General features: G+C 42.3%; 1 protein-coding gene across 2 annotated transcripts in view; it reads left to right on the top strand.

Annotated features, from left to right (window-relative positions):
- The window catches only part of TCTEX1D1 (Tctex1 domain containing 1), a 28,986-nt gene continuing 12,998 nt past the window's right edge, over positions 525 to 16,512 (top strand). Inside the window, exons 1-3 of one of the 2 annotated variants that reach the window (XM_021093440.1) lie at positions 525 to 1,019; positions 1,290 to 1,433; positions 2,652 to 2,773. In XM_021093440.1, the coding sequence (XP_020949099.1) occupies positions 1,404 to 1,433; positions 2,652 to 2,773 (152 nt within the window). In that variant the 5' untranslated portion in view covers positions 525 to 1,019; positions 1,290 to 1,403. The remainder of the gene's footprint in view (positions 1,020 to 1,289; positions 1,434 to 2,651; positions 2,774 to 16,512) is intronic. The other variant, NM_001243355.1, reaches the window with a different exon arrangement.

Genomic DNA, 16,512 nt, shown 5'->3' with positions numbered 1-16,512 from the left:
CCAGGCTAGGTGCTTAGAGGCACCATCTTATTTTTACCTCCGGTGATTGTCCCCTATGTGAGGGTCCCTTCAGGGTTCCTTTCTGTTTGCTTTAAGTTGGGGGAGGGGCTGAGGTTAGAAAAGGGAGAGTTATTAAGGGGGGTAGGACTTTTTAGTTATGTCAAGTTCCCAACTCCAAAGAGCTGCCATTCCAAATCCTCTTAAATTTTAAGGACTAGGAAGAGTGGTTTCAAGGCAAGTGTCAAGGAAAGTCAAAGTTTTTAATGCACAAGAGATAAGCCTCTGAGACCACAGGGGCCCTGGGCATATTATTCAACATGTTAGAATCTCTATTCTCTAAATGGTAAAGGAAGAACAGCTCTTTCTTGAAAGTGGTGTTGGGACGACCAGATAAGACTAACACTGTTTGCCAGAATCTGGTAAATATGAGCTCTCAGTAGATTATCCCTCTTATCAGCTATCTGTGCCACCCAAGGGCGGGAAGGAGGGGCGGGACGGGATGGGATGGAAAAGCAGCAGCGTCAGGGAAAGGGGAAGGAAAAGGGTTGCTTGACTTTCTTTCTGTGCCTCGGGTTTCCTGTCCTCGGCACTGGCAGCATTTCGCACTCTTGCCCCCGACATCTGCAGCAACAGGAACTGATGAAGCCTCTCAGGGCTGCATCTTGAGTCTCAGATGTCCCCCTGGCTATAGGATGAATCCATTTCTCCTTCGGCTTCCGGCCATCCCAGGGCACAGCCGGGCTCAGGGCGGCCCCCTCTGGGCAGTGACAGATGAGGTCCTTAGGTGGCTCAGAGGACCATGCAACGATTTGGTGCGCCTAGGGCGGGCCATTGACTCTGTTTGAGAAGGTCTCCTTGGAGACGTGTCGCGGAGTCCAATGGGAGTGCACCGACGTCCCGAGCAGAGTGAAACCCGGGGAGGCGAGAGCGCCGCCCCGCGCCGGTCCCAGAAGAGGAAGAGCCCTTGTTCTGAGAGGTCCCCGGGCAGAGACGCGCCTGCAGCTCCAGCCCTGCCTTAGGTAAGTGCGCCCTCTCCGCAGCACGTCTGGCAGGAGCAGAGAAGTGAGAGAGAGAGAGAGACCAAGGCCAAAGACAAGTTTGAAGGTCGCTAGGGCTGAGGAAGAGGGTCCCATGTTGAGAAATGGCCTGCCTGCCTTGGTCACGACCTCCCTCTCTGGTGCCTTATTCCTCCTCACTCCAACAAATAAGAAAAAGGTAGCCTCAAGTTTGGGAACTGGAAGCAGGTCCCGGCCTTTGGTTCCCTGACCGCCCACGTGTCTGGACTTTAGGGCGATGCCCAGTGCAGAGCTGGCCGGCCGGTCGGGTCCTGAGCAGCGTGAGTTCTGAGTAGTCTCCCTGAAGTTAGTCTGGCGACACCAGAGCCACAGCCCCTCCGGACCCCTATGTCCCATTTCTGGCCTGCGTGGAAACAGGTGAGCAGACCGAGGTCTGTCTGTGTCGCTTTAAGATCGGAACCTGAATGACCCACTGAAGCAAGCTCAGTGCACAGACATCGCACACAAAGGTGCATACACAGACACACAAAGGCACGCGCTCAGGTACACAGATAATCACTCATACACGCAGGTGCACACACAAAGAGATGCTCACAGGGGCACACACTTGCATTCCTGTACACAGATCCTCATACACACAGCCTCGTACACTCATGGGGACACAGTCAATGCTCATACACAGAAGCACATGCCCACAGAGAGACACGTGCTCACACAGAGAAGCTCACATTTGTGTACACACTCATACCCAGGTACACAATTACACACACACACACACACACCCATCACTGCCTCTCTTCCTAACACACTGCTGTATTTGTGTGCCCCAGTACCCTTGGCTTCGGTCTGCCCTGACTCTGATCACACTGGCGTTTTAGGTGTGTACTTATCTGCCCTACCCACACACCTGCCAGCTCTTTAAAGCCAGGCAGTTCTCTTAGTGTCTAGCACATCTTCCTGTTAGGGCTCTCAGATTTACAGATTATGAAATCATTTAAGGGGATGTCTAAAGGCATTGTATATAGGCAGCTAGGGCAGTAGAGTTATAATCTGAGTTCTGCAAAGTCCAGTCCCATTACAGTCACAAGCATTTGTGAAAAGAGGTAGGTTTTCCAATAAATTCCTTCATTAAAGGTTAAGTTCTGTTTACTCTTTACAAAGTAAATCACTGTTGCTTGAAAAAAAATACCCTTTGCAGAAGCAGTTTATTTAAATTTTTAAAATAATTGCAACAACAACAAATATTAATTAGCAAACTTTCATAAAGATTAAATTTGGGAGAGTCAATAAAAATACTGCTTTCTGGAATAGGATAATAGCTACATATAGCTATCTTTTCTCAGTGACTTTAACCTCTTCTGCAGTCAAATATTTCGTTGTAGCTTACCATCTGCTTATGTGAATTAAGCATGCTGTTGCATAAGTAAAAGTTATCAGTGTTATCCTATTTCCAGTTATAGGGACCAGAATAATAACATATACTAAAAATCACTCTTAAGGAAACCCCACTTCCCTATTCAAAAAAAAACTTCTTTTTAAAGTATCTGTGTACCTTACTTAGAATGCGTCTCTGTGTTCTACTAAAATGTTTTCAGATCTTTTGTCCAGTATTTTTACTAAAGTGTTCCTCCTTAGGTTATGATGACGTCAGACATTGCTAAAGACAGAACGACTCATTTACTGAAGAAAAAGGGCAGTGTGTCTTCTCTAAGTAGTCATGAGTTCAGGCGGAAGGAACCTCACGGCCGCCCCAAAGAGTGAGTGACTAAATGTCTATTAACAGACTCAATTATTGAAGAAACAGCTTCATGATATTTATCAGGAGGGATAAAAAACACATTTACTTTGGGACATAAAAGGGGCGAAAAATGGACAAGCGCAGGGTTTAGGTCATCTTTGGGGACGATATTTTTTTTTTTTTAAGAAAGAGGAAGGATGACAACTAAATCTATCATGGTGATTATGTAGAATGTATGGCAATATTGAATCACTGTGTTGTGCGTCAGGAAAAAGAATAAAAGAGAAAAAGAGCAAGCCAACTTAAATAATAACACCGACTGCAGCACCATTTTTTACTATTCCAGAGACTACCCCCAAAATTGTCTCCTCAAAAGAATGTCATATGCAGTGTAGACCAGCTACTTAGTACATTGTTTCCTGAATTCTTCTCTTCAATATCATATAAATACATCATTTTTGCATTTTTGTTATCAATAAATACACAAAAATGCATTTAGCATTGTTTTAAACAATTTTTGTGATGCATTTGCATAATCTTTGTCTTATCGTTTTAAATGGCTGCATAATATTTTGTTAGTTTATAATTCTGGGTTGGCTAACCATTCTTTAATTATCAAGCATTTTCAGTTTGTGTCCACTTTAATTTGTCCTGCTATAAGAAGTCTCTGGTTGTTTTCTTCCAGAGGTTTACAGTGGATCAAAGGGTAATAAGTACCTTTTTCGCTCTTGGTACGTATTGTATTTGCTCTCCTTAAAAAGATGAATGAATTTTTAATACTTTCATAGCATTTTTAAACTGCCATTTGGGAAGAAAACCAAACAAATGATCCAATGCAGAGGTCAATTAACTTATGTAATAGACTTTTCTTCTTAAGGGGTTTCTACGAGATTGAAACATACATGAATACCTGTGGTTAGGTATGTGTGTGTCCAGAAGAACTGGAACAGGTTTACATTAGAATTCTGAAACCAAATTGTTCTACTCCCAGAGTGTATTAATGCACTTATTCAAAATTCCATTTTTCAATGGATCTTTGCGGATTACAAATACAATCTCTCTCTTTTACACATGGGAAACATGAAGGAGTAGCAATCTCAGCACACATCAGAAGTAAAGTTGGAAGAATAATTAACCTCTATAAATTTTGCCTCTGATCCTAAGTCATTTTTGGCTGCTATTTCCAATACTTAAGTGTAAGAGGTTTTTTTTATTATCTTAAAATAATTGTTAGCTTAAATTTAACTTTTTGAAAAAAAATTACAATAATAATCTGACATAAATCCTAGTCCTGTGATTTAAAAAATCACTGTTCTCATATCCAAAAACTAAACTAAGATTCCTACTTGCATAATTGTCATTTACTTCTTCCCTTTCAAAGCAAGTTAGGAAATCAGCTAGAATCAGAAGCAATTCGAAGAAGGAGATATCACCCTTATTTTACTTTTATTTTATTTTATTTTATTTCATTCTCTTTTTTAAGGCTGCACCCGAGGCATTTGGAAGTTCCCAGGCTAGGGGTCCAGTCGGAGCTGTTGCTGCCGGCCTACGCCAAAGCCACAGCAATGCCAGATCCTTAACCCACTGAGTGAGGCCAGGGATCGAACCCGCAACCCCATGGTTCCTAGTCGGATTCGTTTCCACTGCACCACAATGGGAATTCCAACCCTTATTTTATTGATGAAGAGTAAATACAAATTCAAAGGTAACAAGAACACAAAACTAGTTTTAACAACACATTAGGGAAGATTATGTTTTACTAACAAAGACACTTAAATGATAATTATTTTGATATATTTCAAAGTTAGAAACTGGGGCTCTCAAACAAAATATTCAGAATAGGTCCTCTATTGGAACTTGTTACTTCAACAGCAAATGAACGGCTTCCAAGCAATCAGGCAACACAGAGGCCATTATGGAGGCTGCCCCCCCCTCACCCTAACCACTTACCTCTCATCGTCTTCATCACTCACCAAGAGCAGCAGGTATGTGTGATTCTCCTTCCCGAAATGGGTCTTCCATGAGGAGAAAAATTCTGAAAGCTGGGAAGCTATCAAATGCAACATTGTTTTGAATTTGCAGTGCGTTTTGGAAAAGCATATACCTTTCATTCAAAAGTTATTTCAAAGCGATTCTTGGAGTAACTTAATTTCAACAGGATGAAGCATATTCTGAAGTATAGTGAGGAGCTAATACATTATCTCCTTTCATTTCCTCAGCACTAATCCTACTACGGAGACGTCATTCTTACCCTTTCACTATGAAATAACAGAGGCGTATCAGTCCCATAACAGTTTAAGGGCTGGGAGACAGTCCTCAATTATGAGGCTGGAAGAAGGATCCACAGCCTCTTGCCTTCTTTTCCAGTACCGTCTTCCCACTATGCTGCTTGCATCCTACTCTCAGGTCCCTCCCAGCCTCCGTATTTATAATCCCTCAGTGCTCTGCCTTGCTACCCGCCCTTGGCCCACGTGGCTTTCCCATGGTGTACCCTTGTCTGGAATGCTCTTCCTACACGCTGGCTTCCTTCTTTTCCTCCTTCAGGATTTAGCTCCATCTCCAACCTCTCCAGGAAGCTCTCTATATCTGTTTCCAAAACAAGTTATTTTGCCTGATGCACAGCAAGCTAAAACACGAAGACGCTGAGTTTTGCCACAAAGAGAGGGTTCATTCTCAAGGCAGCCAAGGTGGGAGACCCAGTCTCAAATCCACCTCCTCTAGGGAAGGGGCTTGAGTGTTTATGGGATAAAGAATAAAGAAGCAGGGTGGCCTGAGACTTGAGGAACCTGGGGAGGGGCGGGAGAGGGGATTGGGAAAAGGTACAGCAATCATTGTTCTGAACAGACCTAACTAGCCTACAGGCGTCTGCATGTTCCGAGGGTAGAGTTTGCAGCTCTCTGATGTCAAAAGGTCACCGATCTGACACTTCCGTCTGCCCAGTTGAAGGGGCCGTGGTCCTGTCTAGTCTTAACCAGCTCAGCTTGAACTAGATGCAGCCGACTCCAAGTTCCTGAACAATAACTCGGGCAAACCTCTTAGTGTTTAGATTATGCACTGCTTGGAGGACGTGCAGGTCTCAGAACAACCCTGATGAGTGCCGTCAATGAAATGGATGTAAGCCCTGATGTCATAATTACCCAATTACACAACCACTCCCCCCTCCCACTAGGTTGAATGCTCTCCCTTTCTATTTCGGCTGCTTTCATGTTTTACATGGCCCTGTGTTTGGCCTTTTTCTTGCCTATCTCCCTCATTAGACTGTAGACTGATTTGCCTTTAGAGCAATAAATACACTGATAAGGAGGGAAAAGGAGAAGAGGAGGAGGTAGACCTACTTGAAGAACCATTTCTTGGATGTGGTATGAGATCAGCATAAGTTCAGTCCTCCAATCTTGGTTTCTACATCTGTGGTCTTCTGCGTTAGTAACTACTGCTTACAGTTGATCCCTGAGCTTAACAGATACCTGAAATGCCTTCTGAATTGTGGGAAGAAGACTGAATTTATATTCAATATAATTATCATTAACCATTTTTAAGGTTAGATCTTTTTTTTAAATGATGCTTTCATGATGATGTAGTGTTTATGCTTTATGCTTTAAAAAGAAGAACCATTTTAAGCTGGTTCTTACGATCCCAACATCGTCCCTGTTAGCACGTTGGCATATTTCTTCCTCTGTCTACTTAGTTGTCATCAGGCTTCATCTGTAATTTTGAATTTTCTTCGTTTTTCCCTTAATTGATAGTAATAACGGAGATAAGCGAATATTTATTGAGTCCTCACGATGATTTCATTTAAGTTTCATAGAAGCGCTATATCAGGGGTTGGCAAACTACAGTCCAAGGGCCCAGTCTAAGCTGCCACCCGTTTTTGTATAAAAGTTTTTACATGGTTGGAAAAAAATCTATAGGAAAATATTTTTGCCATGTGAAAATTATAAGAAACTCAAATTTTAGTATCCATAGATAAGACTTCATTGGAACACATCCATGCTTCTTCATGTATGTATTGTCTCTGGCTGCTGTCCCACTATAATGGCAGAGTTGAGTAGTTGCGATAGAAATACAGGTCCTGGAGTTCCCACTGTCGCTCAGGGGGTTAAGACCCAATTAGTATTCATGAGGATGTGGGTTTGATCCCTGGTCTTACTCAATGGGTTAAGGATCCAGCATTGCCTCAAGCTACAGCATAGGTCACTTGGATCCAGAGTTGCTGTGGCTTTGGCATAGGTCAGCAGCTGCAACTCTGACTTGACTCCTAGCCCAGAAACTTCCATATACCACAGGTGCAGCCCTAAAAAGAAAAAAAAGAAAGAAAGAAATGCAGGTCCTGCAAAGCCAAAAAAATCTGCAGTGTGGCATTCACAGAAATGTTTTCTGATCTTTGATCTGTAAGAGAGATGGTATTATCATCTTCATCCTACAAATGAAGAAACAGATGCTTAGAGAGGCTGAGGCTCCAAATTTACAGAATTAGCGAGTGGTAAAATGGGCTTTTGTTTACCGTCAAGAATTCTCATTCTCTGAGAATTGGTTATGTGTAACTTGCCCTGTTGAAACTCTTGTATTCATTCGCCAGAACCTTCTGCTTCCCATCCATGGGTAAGAGCAGGTGTTGACAATGATATCTTTCTTGTTGGAAGCAGCCTTTGGCAGTCTTCAAAGAGCATTTGAACAGATGTGCTGCTCTCATATCCTTACCATGGAAATAGAAGCCTGGGGTTAAGTTACTTTCCCAGAATAATGTGACATAATATCCAGGCTTCTTATCTCTGTGGCCAGTAGTTCAACTGGTAGGTCAGAGTCTCTCTTCTGTCTCAAACTAAAATTACAGTGATGTCTTAAACAAGAATTTTGATGGATCCCACCACCCTCTGTCTGAAGCCCCTGATGGCATCTAACATTCTAGTTAGGCCACATTGTATTTTTTCACTCTTTCATTTATTCAAGGTTTATGAGGCATCCACTCTGTGCCAGTTATTGTGCCACATGTTAGGTGTATAAAGATGATGAACTGCAGGGTCGTTCTCTGCAGAAGCTTCTTTTTCAAGTAAGCTGAAAGCTACCTGGTAATCTTTTTTCCGAAAAAAATGGAAAAATTGCATTCATTACATCATTTGAAATAACTGTTTATGGACCAATAAGTACATTCCAGGCACCATACTAGGTGGTGAACCACACAGAAATAATCTGGGGAGAGAAAGCATAGAATAAATGTGGTGAATTTATTCTATGCTTCCAACCTATACTGCTCATGTGCAGTTAAAAATGATGTTGCCTGGAGTTCCCATCGTGGCGCAGTGATTAACGAATCTGACTAGGAACCATGAGGTTGCGGGTTCGATCCCTGGCCTTTCTTAGTGGGTTAAGGATCCGGCGTTGCCGTGAGCTGTGGGTGTAGGTCAGACACGGCTCGGATCCTGCATTGCTGTGGCTCTGGCGTAGGCCGGTGGCTATGGCTCAGATTCAACTCCTAGCCTGGGAACCTCCATAGGCCACGGGAGGAAAAGGCAAAAAGACAAAAAAAAAAAAAAAAATGATGTTGCCTGGCCTGTTTCCTCAGCTCACTAAGTTCTCTTGCCATCTAAATCAAAGGAAAGCCCCCACCAAGATCTGGATGAGACATGGCTTCCCCCCAAAAAAGAGAGAAGCTTGAGAAATCTGCCATGGCCATGTTCCCAAATTAAACCACAATAATGGCTAGTATTATGTTGTGCTTGATCAATACATCATGTACAATATTCATATGAATCTCATAAAAGCCCTGAGAGTTAAATAGAGAAGATATTTTTATCATCCCTGTTTATCTCACTTACTATCTTATTTATCTGAGGAACAGAGTTGAGTTGAATATCGTTTCATAGCACTCTGGCTTTCCCAGTATTGGTAGGAACCCTCGGGCTTGCCTGATTGTCCATCTTCTTTCCCATCCTCAGGTCCCACTCTCAGGTCCCAGGAGGCAGATACTCTGATGCACAAAATACTACATATACTACAAGAATGTTTAAATACTTTCTTATACATTTTTACATTTTCTATGTATTATGATGTTTTGACATCTTTTATTTTTTTTCCAAATGGTGATGCTTTGGACTGATGGCTTATTTTTTAATTTAATTTTATTGGAGAATGGCTGATTCACCATGTTGTATTGATTTCAGGTGTACAGCAAAGTGAATCAGTTATACATATAAACATATTATCTTGAAAAAACCTTTCTGGGAGTCCCCATTGTGGCTCAGAGAGTTAAGGACCCCACATTGTGTCTGTGAGGATGCAGGTTCGATCCCTGGCCTCGCTCAGTGGGTTAAGGATCTGGTATTACCTAGGTTGGGGCATTGGCATCTCAGCTGCAGCTCCGATTCAACCCCTAGCCCATGAACTTCCATAGGCTGCAGGTGAAAGAAAGAAAAAAAAAGCTTTCTAGCTGAGGAAAGACTGCCCCTCCCAGGTCTAGTCAATTATTAAGGACTTAAGGATAGTCAAGGCCCCACCAGGGAACATGCTTTTGATATGCAAACTAACCAACTGAGAACCAGCTCTTCTCTCTGGCCCCCCACGTAGTCCAGGAAGCTAGATCTCTCTGCCTTCATCATCCTGGTACCAAGTACCAGACAGCTAGGGGCCTCTCCTATTGCTTAGAGCTCTTTGAAATTATCCAGACTGGTCAGATCTGTGCTATTTCCCCTGAGCTTCGCCTTTCCCTGAGAAACCCCACTAAAGGCTCTAGCCCTGGGTCTCCCTGGCTCTCGTCCTCTGCCTCTTGTCTCCTCTGGCATTTTCCACATGGTCCTGTGTGGCGTGTTGAATCTCTTGTCTCCTGGACCTGTGAGTAGAGTTAACTGTTTTTTCCTGAACCTCTCCTCTGATTCCCTTTGTGCCTCACCTGACTGACTCTCATAAAACATTTTAAAACAAGTACTTAGAGATCTGAATTTCTATTGACATAAATGGTATGGTGCTATAAATCTCATTTTGTTTTCTCTATCTCTTTCAACACTTTTATTTTTCATATTTACTCATGTAACTATGGAGACCTAGCTCTTGGCTTCTTCCTGCTGCATTGCAGTCCTTCATAGACTTCCATCACATATGTTCTTATCCATTCCTCTCTGGATGAACTATGTAACAATAATAATCCATCCTTGTTTGTGCTCAGATGGGCCAAGAACTAGGGAGAGAAAGATGGACTTTGAATCCCTGCCAAGGTATGCAACACAGCATGGAACCCTTCGTTGGCATCTTTGTGAAAACTGCCCTGGAAGTGTAATTCCAGGTAAAGACATTCACGTTAAGAAAGATTTGAATTAATGGAGAAATAGTTCATAGATGAAGCACTTAACACCAAAAGATATCCCTATTTCTCAAATTAACCTATGAATTCAATATAACAATCAAAATCCATTTGTACTTTTTGAGAAACACAACAAACTATTTCTTTTTTTTTTTTTTTTTTTTTTTTGTCTTTTCTAGGGCCGCACCCACAGCATATGGAGGTTCCTAGGCTAGGGGTCTAATCGGAGCTGTAGCCACCAGCCTATGCCAGAGCCACAGCAACGGGGCATCTGAGCTGTGTCTGCAACCTACACCACAGCTCACAGCAACACCAGGTCCTTAACCCACTGAGCAAGGCCAGGGATCAAACCCACAACCTCATGGTTCCTAGTTGGATTCGTTAACCACTGTGCCACGACGGGAACTCCCAAACTACTTCTAAATCTTATAAATAAGGAAAGAATTCTGAGTAACTAAGTTAGCTTTGAAGAGTGAGTATTGAGGAGGAAGTTACCCTCTCCGTATTAAGGTATACCACAAAGCAATGGTAAGGAAATGTGATCATAAATGCAGGAACATAAAAGAGGTGCAGGAATAGACAAAGAGACCAGTGAAACACATAGACACTTTAGAAGTAAACCCATAAGTATACAGAACATAATATATGAACACAGAGAAATGACGGATTTTTTTTTTTTTTTTTTTTGATGGATGGTATTGGGAGAAAACTGGCTTACTATATGAAGGCAAATGAAGCTGGATTCTTACACCATTTTCATGGAAGACTGAAATGTGGAAAGCTATAGAGTTAATAGAGGAAAGTATAGAATATTTTTGTGTTCTGTGAGAGGGAAATATTTCATCCCAAAATGAAAAACTAAAACCATAAAAAAAAAACTTGATAAATACAACTACAATAAAACTTAGCATTTCTGTTCCACAAAGAAGACAATAAGCAGTTTACAGGCTAGTAGAAGATATACAGTTTTTAGCTCATGCACATTAACAATCTAAAAAAAAAATAACCGCGGAAAACAAGTTTTAAATAGTCAAAAGAGATAAATAGCAGTTTACAGAAGCAAAGCCCAAATGGTGAAGCAGAATGTGAAGAGATGCTTAAATTCACTTGGAATGAGAAAAATGCAAATTAAAACAAGATACCATATTGCACCCATCTGAATGGCAAAATATAAGAAGAGAGAATAGAAGCAAATGTTGGCAAAGTTAGTGGGAAGCAAAGTTTATACAGGCACTCAGCGAAGAAATTTAATAGTATTTAGGAAAATTAGGGGTATACATGCCTTATTATCCCCCTATATTGAGGAAACTGAGGCTTGGAAACCTGCCGGCATATTACAACTCCCAGGTGACACAGCAAGTGTGGTTCTCTGACCCTAATACTTGTACTTGTTATGGGCTAAATTATGCATCCCACACCCCCTGCCAAATTCATATGCTGAAGTCCTAATCCCCAGTATCGCAGAATGTGAAACAGGGTCTTTAAGAGAGGTGGTTAAGTTTTAAATGAGTTCATCAAGGTGGCCCCTAATCCAATATGACTGGTGTCCTTATAAGAAAAGGAAACTGGGACACAAACAGGGAAGAGACAGCCATCTGCAAGCCGAGGAGAGAGGCCAGGAAAAGATCCTTTTTTCACAGCTCTCAGAAGGAATCCGTTCCTCCAGAACTGTCAGGCAGTTCATTGCTGTTGTTTAAGCCCCTCGGTCCACGGTACTTGGCTCTGACAGCCCTGGCTAGCTAATGCAATTCAGTTGATCCTTCGACAACCGGAGTTTGAAATGCATGGGTTCACTTATAACAGGTGGGGGTTTTGTTTCAAAACCGTGGATGTGGAATCAAGGATAGAGAAGAAATTCAACCCAGATCCTGAGAGCTGACCAGAATTTATGCTGCATTTTCCACTGCAAAAGAGGGTCGGCACTCCTAACCCCCCAGGGGCAACTGTGTAGTTAAAGGAGTGAATGGAATAGCATCAACTTAGTGAGTGGAACAGGGCGACTCAGAAGACGGGCTGGGGTCAAGTTCCAGCTTGAGCACATCCAAGCTGCTGATCTTGCATAAGTTAGTAAGCCTTCTATGCTTCAGTTTCTTCTTCAAAATAAGGTTAAAATAGTAAATGTCACTTCCAGGTGCGATGGGAATTTATTACAGCCATACATGGAAGCACCTGGAATGGTTCTCAGCACACCTAAGTACAGAGCAAGGACTGATTGTTATTCTTACATAGAATTCTGATATCCAAGCAGACCTGAGTTTGAATCCCTGATCTTCTGTTAACTAGCTACTATGTAATATTCTTTGAGTCTTAACATATTATCTACAAAATAAGAATAATAATGACTTCATCACAGTGCCATGTCTTTTGTTCACTGAACACAATGTTTGTTGCCTGGGTTACAGGCATTGTGCCAGGTGCTAAAGATACAGTGGTGAACAAAATAGACTGTCCTAGAACTCCTGATATTGCTCCTGTCAAGGTCATAATGACTTTCCCATTGCTCATGCAGCAGTCAGTCCTCAGTTCTCCTCTTCTTTGACCTCTCTGCATCTGACACCCTCCACCACTCCTTCCTCCTGGAAAGACTGTCTGCCCTTGGGCTTCAGGACACACGGTCTCCTGTTTTCCTTCTTTATACCTGGCCAGTCCCTCTTTCCCAATCTTCTTCACTGGTCCCTCCTCTTCTTCCCAGTTTCCTAATGTAGGAGTGCGTCAGGGAGCCGTCCTTTGTCCCCTTCTTCTCTTGTCCTGTGCTTCTCTCCTCGGGAATCTTGTCCAGTCTAGTGATTGAGACGTGGTGTTATGCCCCCCAATTTACATCTGCAGCCCAACCATCGCTCCCAAAGCCCAGACTCAAAGGTCTAATGGCTTCTCCTCCCCTCACTTCAGTAGACATCACAAACTCAACATGCTCACAACTTAACTCCATCTAACTACCTTCCTTCCCACTCATCAGGAGGTTCTGTCAATGTTTAAAATATACTCAGAATCCAGCTACTTAGGACGATCCCCTACTGGTACCTTCTCCACCTGGGTCACTGCCTTAGTCAGCCTGAGCTGCCATAGCAGAATACCACAGACTGAGGGGCTTTAACAATAGGAATTTATTTTCTCACAGCTCTGGAGGCTGGAATTCTGGAATCAGAGTGCCATATTGGTTAGGTTCTGGTGAGGGCCCGCTTCCTGATTTGCAGGCGGCCACCTTTTCACCATGTCTTCACATGATGGAGTCTCTTCCTCTTCACTTAACCTTAATCATCTCTTTAATTTTTTTTTTATTTTTTTATTTTTTATTTGTCTTTTGCCTTTTCTAGGGCCGCTCCCGCAGCATATGGAGGTTCCCAGGCTAGGGGTCTAATCTGAGCTGTAGCCACCAGTCTAAGCCAGAGCCACAGCAATGTGGGATCCGAGCTGTGTCTGCAACCTACACCACAGCTCACGGCAACGCTGGATCCTTAACGCACTGAGGGAGGCCAGGGATTGAACCCGAAACCTCATGGTTCCTAGTCGGATTCGTTAACCATTGCGCCACAGTGGGAACTCCCTAATCATCTCTTTAAAGGCCCTATCTCTAATACACACACAGGGGCAGGTGGGAAGGGAGGGTGTGAAGGCTTCAGCCCATGGATTTGGGAGAGATGTAGTTTCCTGTATAGCAGTTACTATCATCACTTGCGTGGATTACTATAAAAGCTTTCTAATTGGGCTTCCTATTTTTACACAGGCCGGCCTATAGTCTATTCTCAGCACAGCATTCGGAGTTATCGTCGTAACATATAAAGTAGAGCTTGCTATTCCTCTGCTCAAAACTCTATAAAGGCTCCTGCTCTATCAGAATAAAAGCCAAGGTTTTAAAATGGCCCACAAAGCCCTACATGGGCTTACTGCCTGACACCCTGGTACCTTCATCGTCTTCCACCCTTGGCTTGCTCCCTCTGGCCTCTATGCACTTCTTCAAAAATACCAGACAGGAGTTCCCGTCGTGGCACAGTGGTTAACAAATCTGACTAGGAACCATGAGGTTGCAGGTTCAATCCCTGGCCTCCCTCAGTGGGTTAAGGACCCAGCGTTGCCATGAGCTGTGGTGTAGGTTGCTGATGCAGCTCGGATCCCGCATTGCTGTGGCTCTGGCATAGGCTGGTGGCTACAGCTCAGATTAGACCCCTCGCCTGGGAACCTCCATATGCCGCAGAAGCAGCCCTAGAAAAGGCAAAAAGGCAAAAAGGCAAAAAAAAAAAAAAAAAAAAAAAAAAACACCAGACGGCCTCCTGCCTCAAAGCCTATGCTCCTGCTTCTCGCTTCTCTCTCCCCTCACCACACTCTTCCTTCATCCACATGGCTCATTTCCTTACCTCCTCCAACTCTTTGCTCAGGGAGATCTATCTTGATCATTCTATTTAAAATTGCAAACAGCCCCCCTCCACTTCCAAGCTCCCTTAACCAAGCCCTTCTTTTCCTTGTAGCACTTAGCCCCTTCTAACGTAATATATAATTTACTTGTTTAGTATTTTATTGTCTCCTTTCTGTCTCTTCTCACTATGTTCCTTGAAGGCAGAGATCTTGGTTTGGGGTTTTTTGTTTATTTTCATTTTTGTATCCCAAAGACCTAGAATAGTGCTTGGCACATAGCAATCACTCAATAAATATTTTTGATGGAACAGTAAATAATTATTGTTTTATACTAATTCCTGGACAAGCAAGTTCTTTTGCTCATATTTCAAATAGGTTAGATTCACAGGTCCATGTATGTGTTTAGTCCAGGGTGACTAAGGGCTTTCCTCTTGCAGACATAAGACTCATTTACAGCAAATAGAAAAATGTTGGTTCAGGTTTTGAAAACAAAGTATACTTTAACCTTTTTTATCTTTTTTTTATTTTTATGGTTGCACCTGCAGCATATGGAAGTTCTCGGGCTAGGGGTCAACTCGAGCTACGGGCTCGGGGTCAACTGCAGTCTGCATCACAGCCACAGCAACACTGGATCAAGCCACATCTGTGATCTATGCTGCAGCTTGCAGCAATGCCAGAACACCTGTTGGAATAGACCATAGTCCTTGAAGGTATCCATAGCATTGCAGAGGTAACCACGGCACCTGTACTCTCAGCCTCACCTCTCTGATGATGGCCAAGGGTAATGCAACTTGGAACTGTGCATTCATCCAGGAGCTGCAACAGAAGTTTCATCAACTGCCCTTGACCTTAACCTCACCTTCTCTTGGATGAAGAGATCTGTCAGTGAGCTTCAGGCACTAACTCTGACTTTCTATCCACGTACTCAAAATTGTTCTACTTTGTCAATTGCCTTTCCTGGATTATTCCAATCACTTCAGAGCTAGACTTTGCACACATGGCATGATTCATTCTTTGTCCCTCAGCCCCTTTGTCCTCAAAAAACAAGAACACGTATCATGTCTTTTTCTCTCAGTTTGTGAAAATACATCTTGAATTTTGTTTGCATTATAGCCTTCCTTTTACTAGTAAGATGGGACCAAGAATGCGAATAAAATAGCTGAAAACTACATAAAAATCCAGCAACCTTGCTATAAACTGTCACCACAAAATTAAATTACCTGAATAGACAGTCTGTACCTTCCACTGATGGGGAAAGAGTTAGTGTGCTTTTGCTCTTAAGCATAACATTCACAAAAATATCCGTAGAAGATTTGAGATGGAAAGTCCCCACAAGAGTTTTGATGCATATTTGACTTTATTTTCCACATCTTGTTTCTCCAGCACAGGGACTCTCATTTTTCTTTGTGTTACTAGCACTTCCCATCTTGCCTGTCACATTGTGGGTAATAAATATCTGTTGAAACAATGGAGAAAAAACAAAAACCAAAAAAAGAACAAATGTATAAATTTATACCTTGAAACCTTATATTGCTCTGTGTGCTCTGAAATATCTCCACTGGGAGGCAGCACATGACTTTAGCAACAAATTTAAAAAAAAAAGAAAAAAGAAAAAGGAGGGCATGTTTAATGAGACGGCTCAATATACGGTATCTCCGGGCATTTCACAGTCACACATCGAAGAAAGAGATGAACGTCTGACCTTTTAATCTACTAAATTAATGGCTCCATGGCTGGTTATCCATTCAAATATTATCTCTCACTGCAGCTTCAAAACATCTAAGTCATAATGGCAGTGAAAATATCTGGAGTGCATTCTTAATAAGAATTAGATGGTACCGTGGCTGGTGAGATTTAATTGAAATTATTATTTTTATCTCCAGCCATTATAACAATAAGACATTCCTTGTATTTATTCTATGAAATTCAAGAAATGGTTTAGCATGCAAATATGTAAGATGTTTTCAGGAAACTGAAATTTGTGAAAAAAATAAACATTCGAACTCCTGAGTTAATTTTTTTGGCTCTTTTTCGGTATAATCAGAACACAGGATGTTGGATTCGTGTGGGAATGTTAGCAGGGTCAATCCAGTACAATATAGGAGGGTTATTTCTGT

This window comes from Sus scrofa, chromosome 6 (assembly GCF_000003025.6).
Source record: "Sus scrofa isolate TJ Tabasco breed Duroc chromosome 6, Sscrofa11.1, whole genome shotgun sequence".
In the NCBI taxonomy this organism is placed as follows: Eukaryota; Metazoa; Chordata; class Mammalia; order Artiodactyla; family Suidae; genus Sus; species Sus scrofa.
Note: the sequence above shows the minus strand (reverse complement) of the source record. Positions and strands in the feature narration are given on the sequence as shown.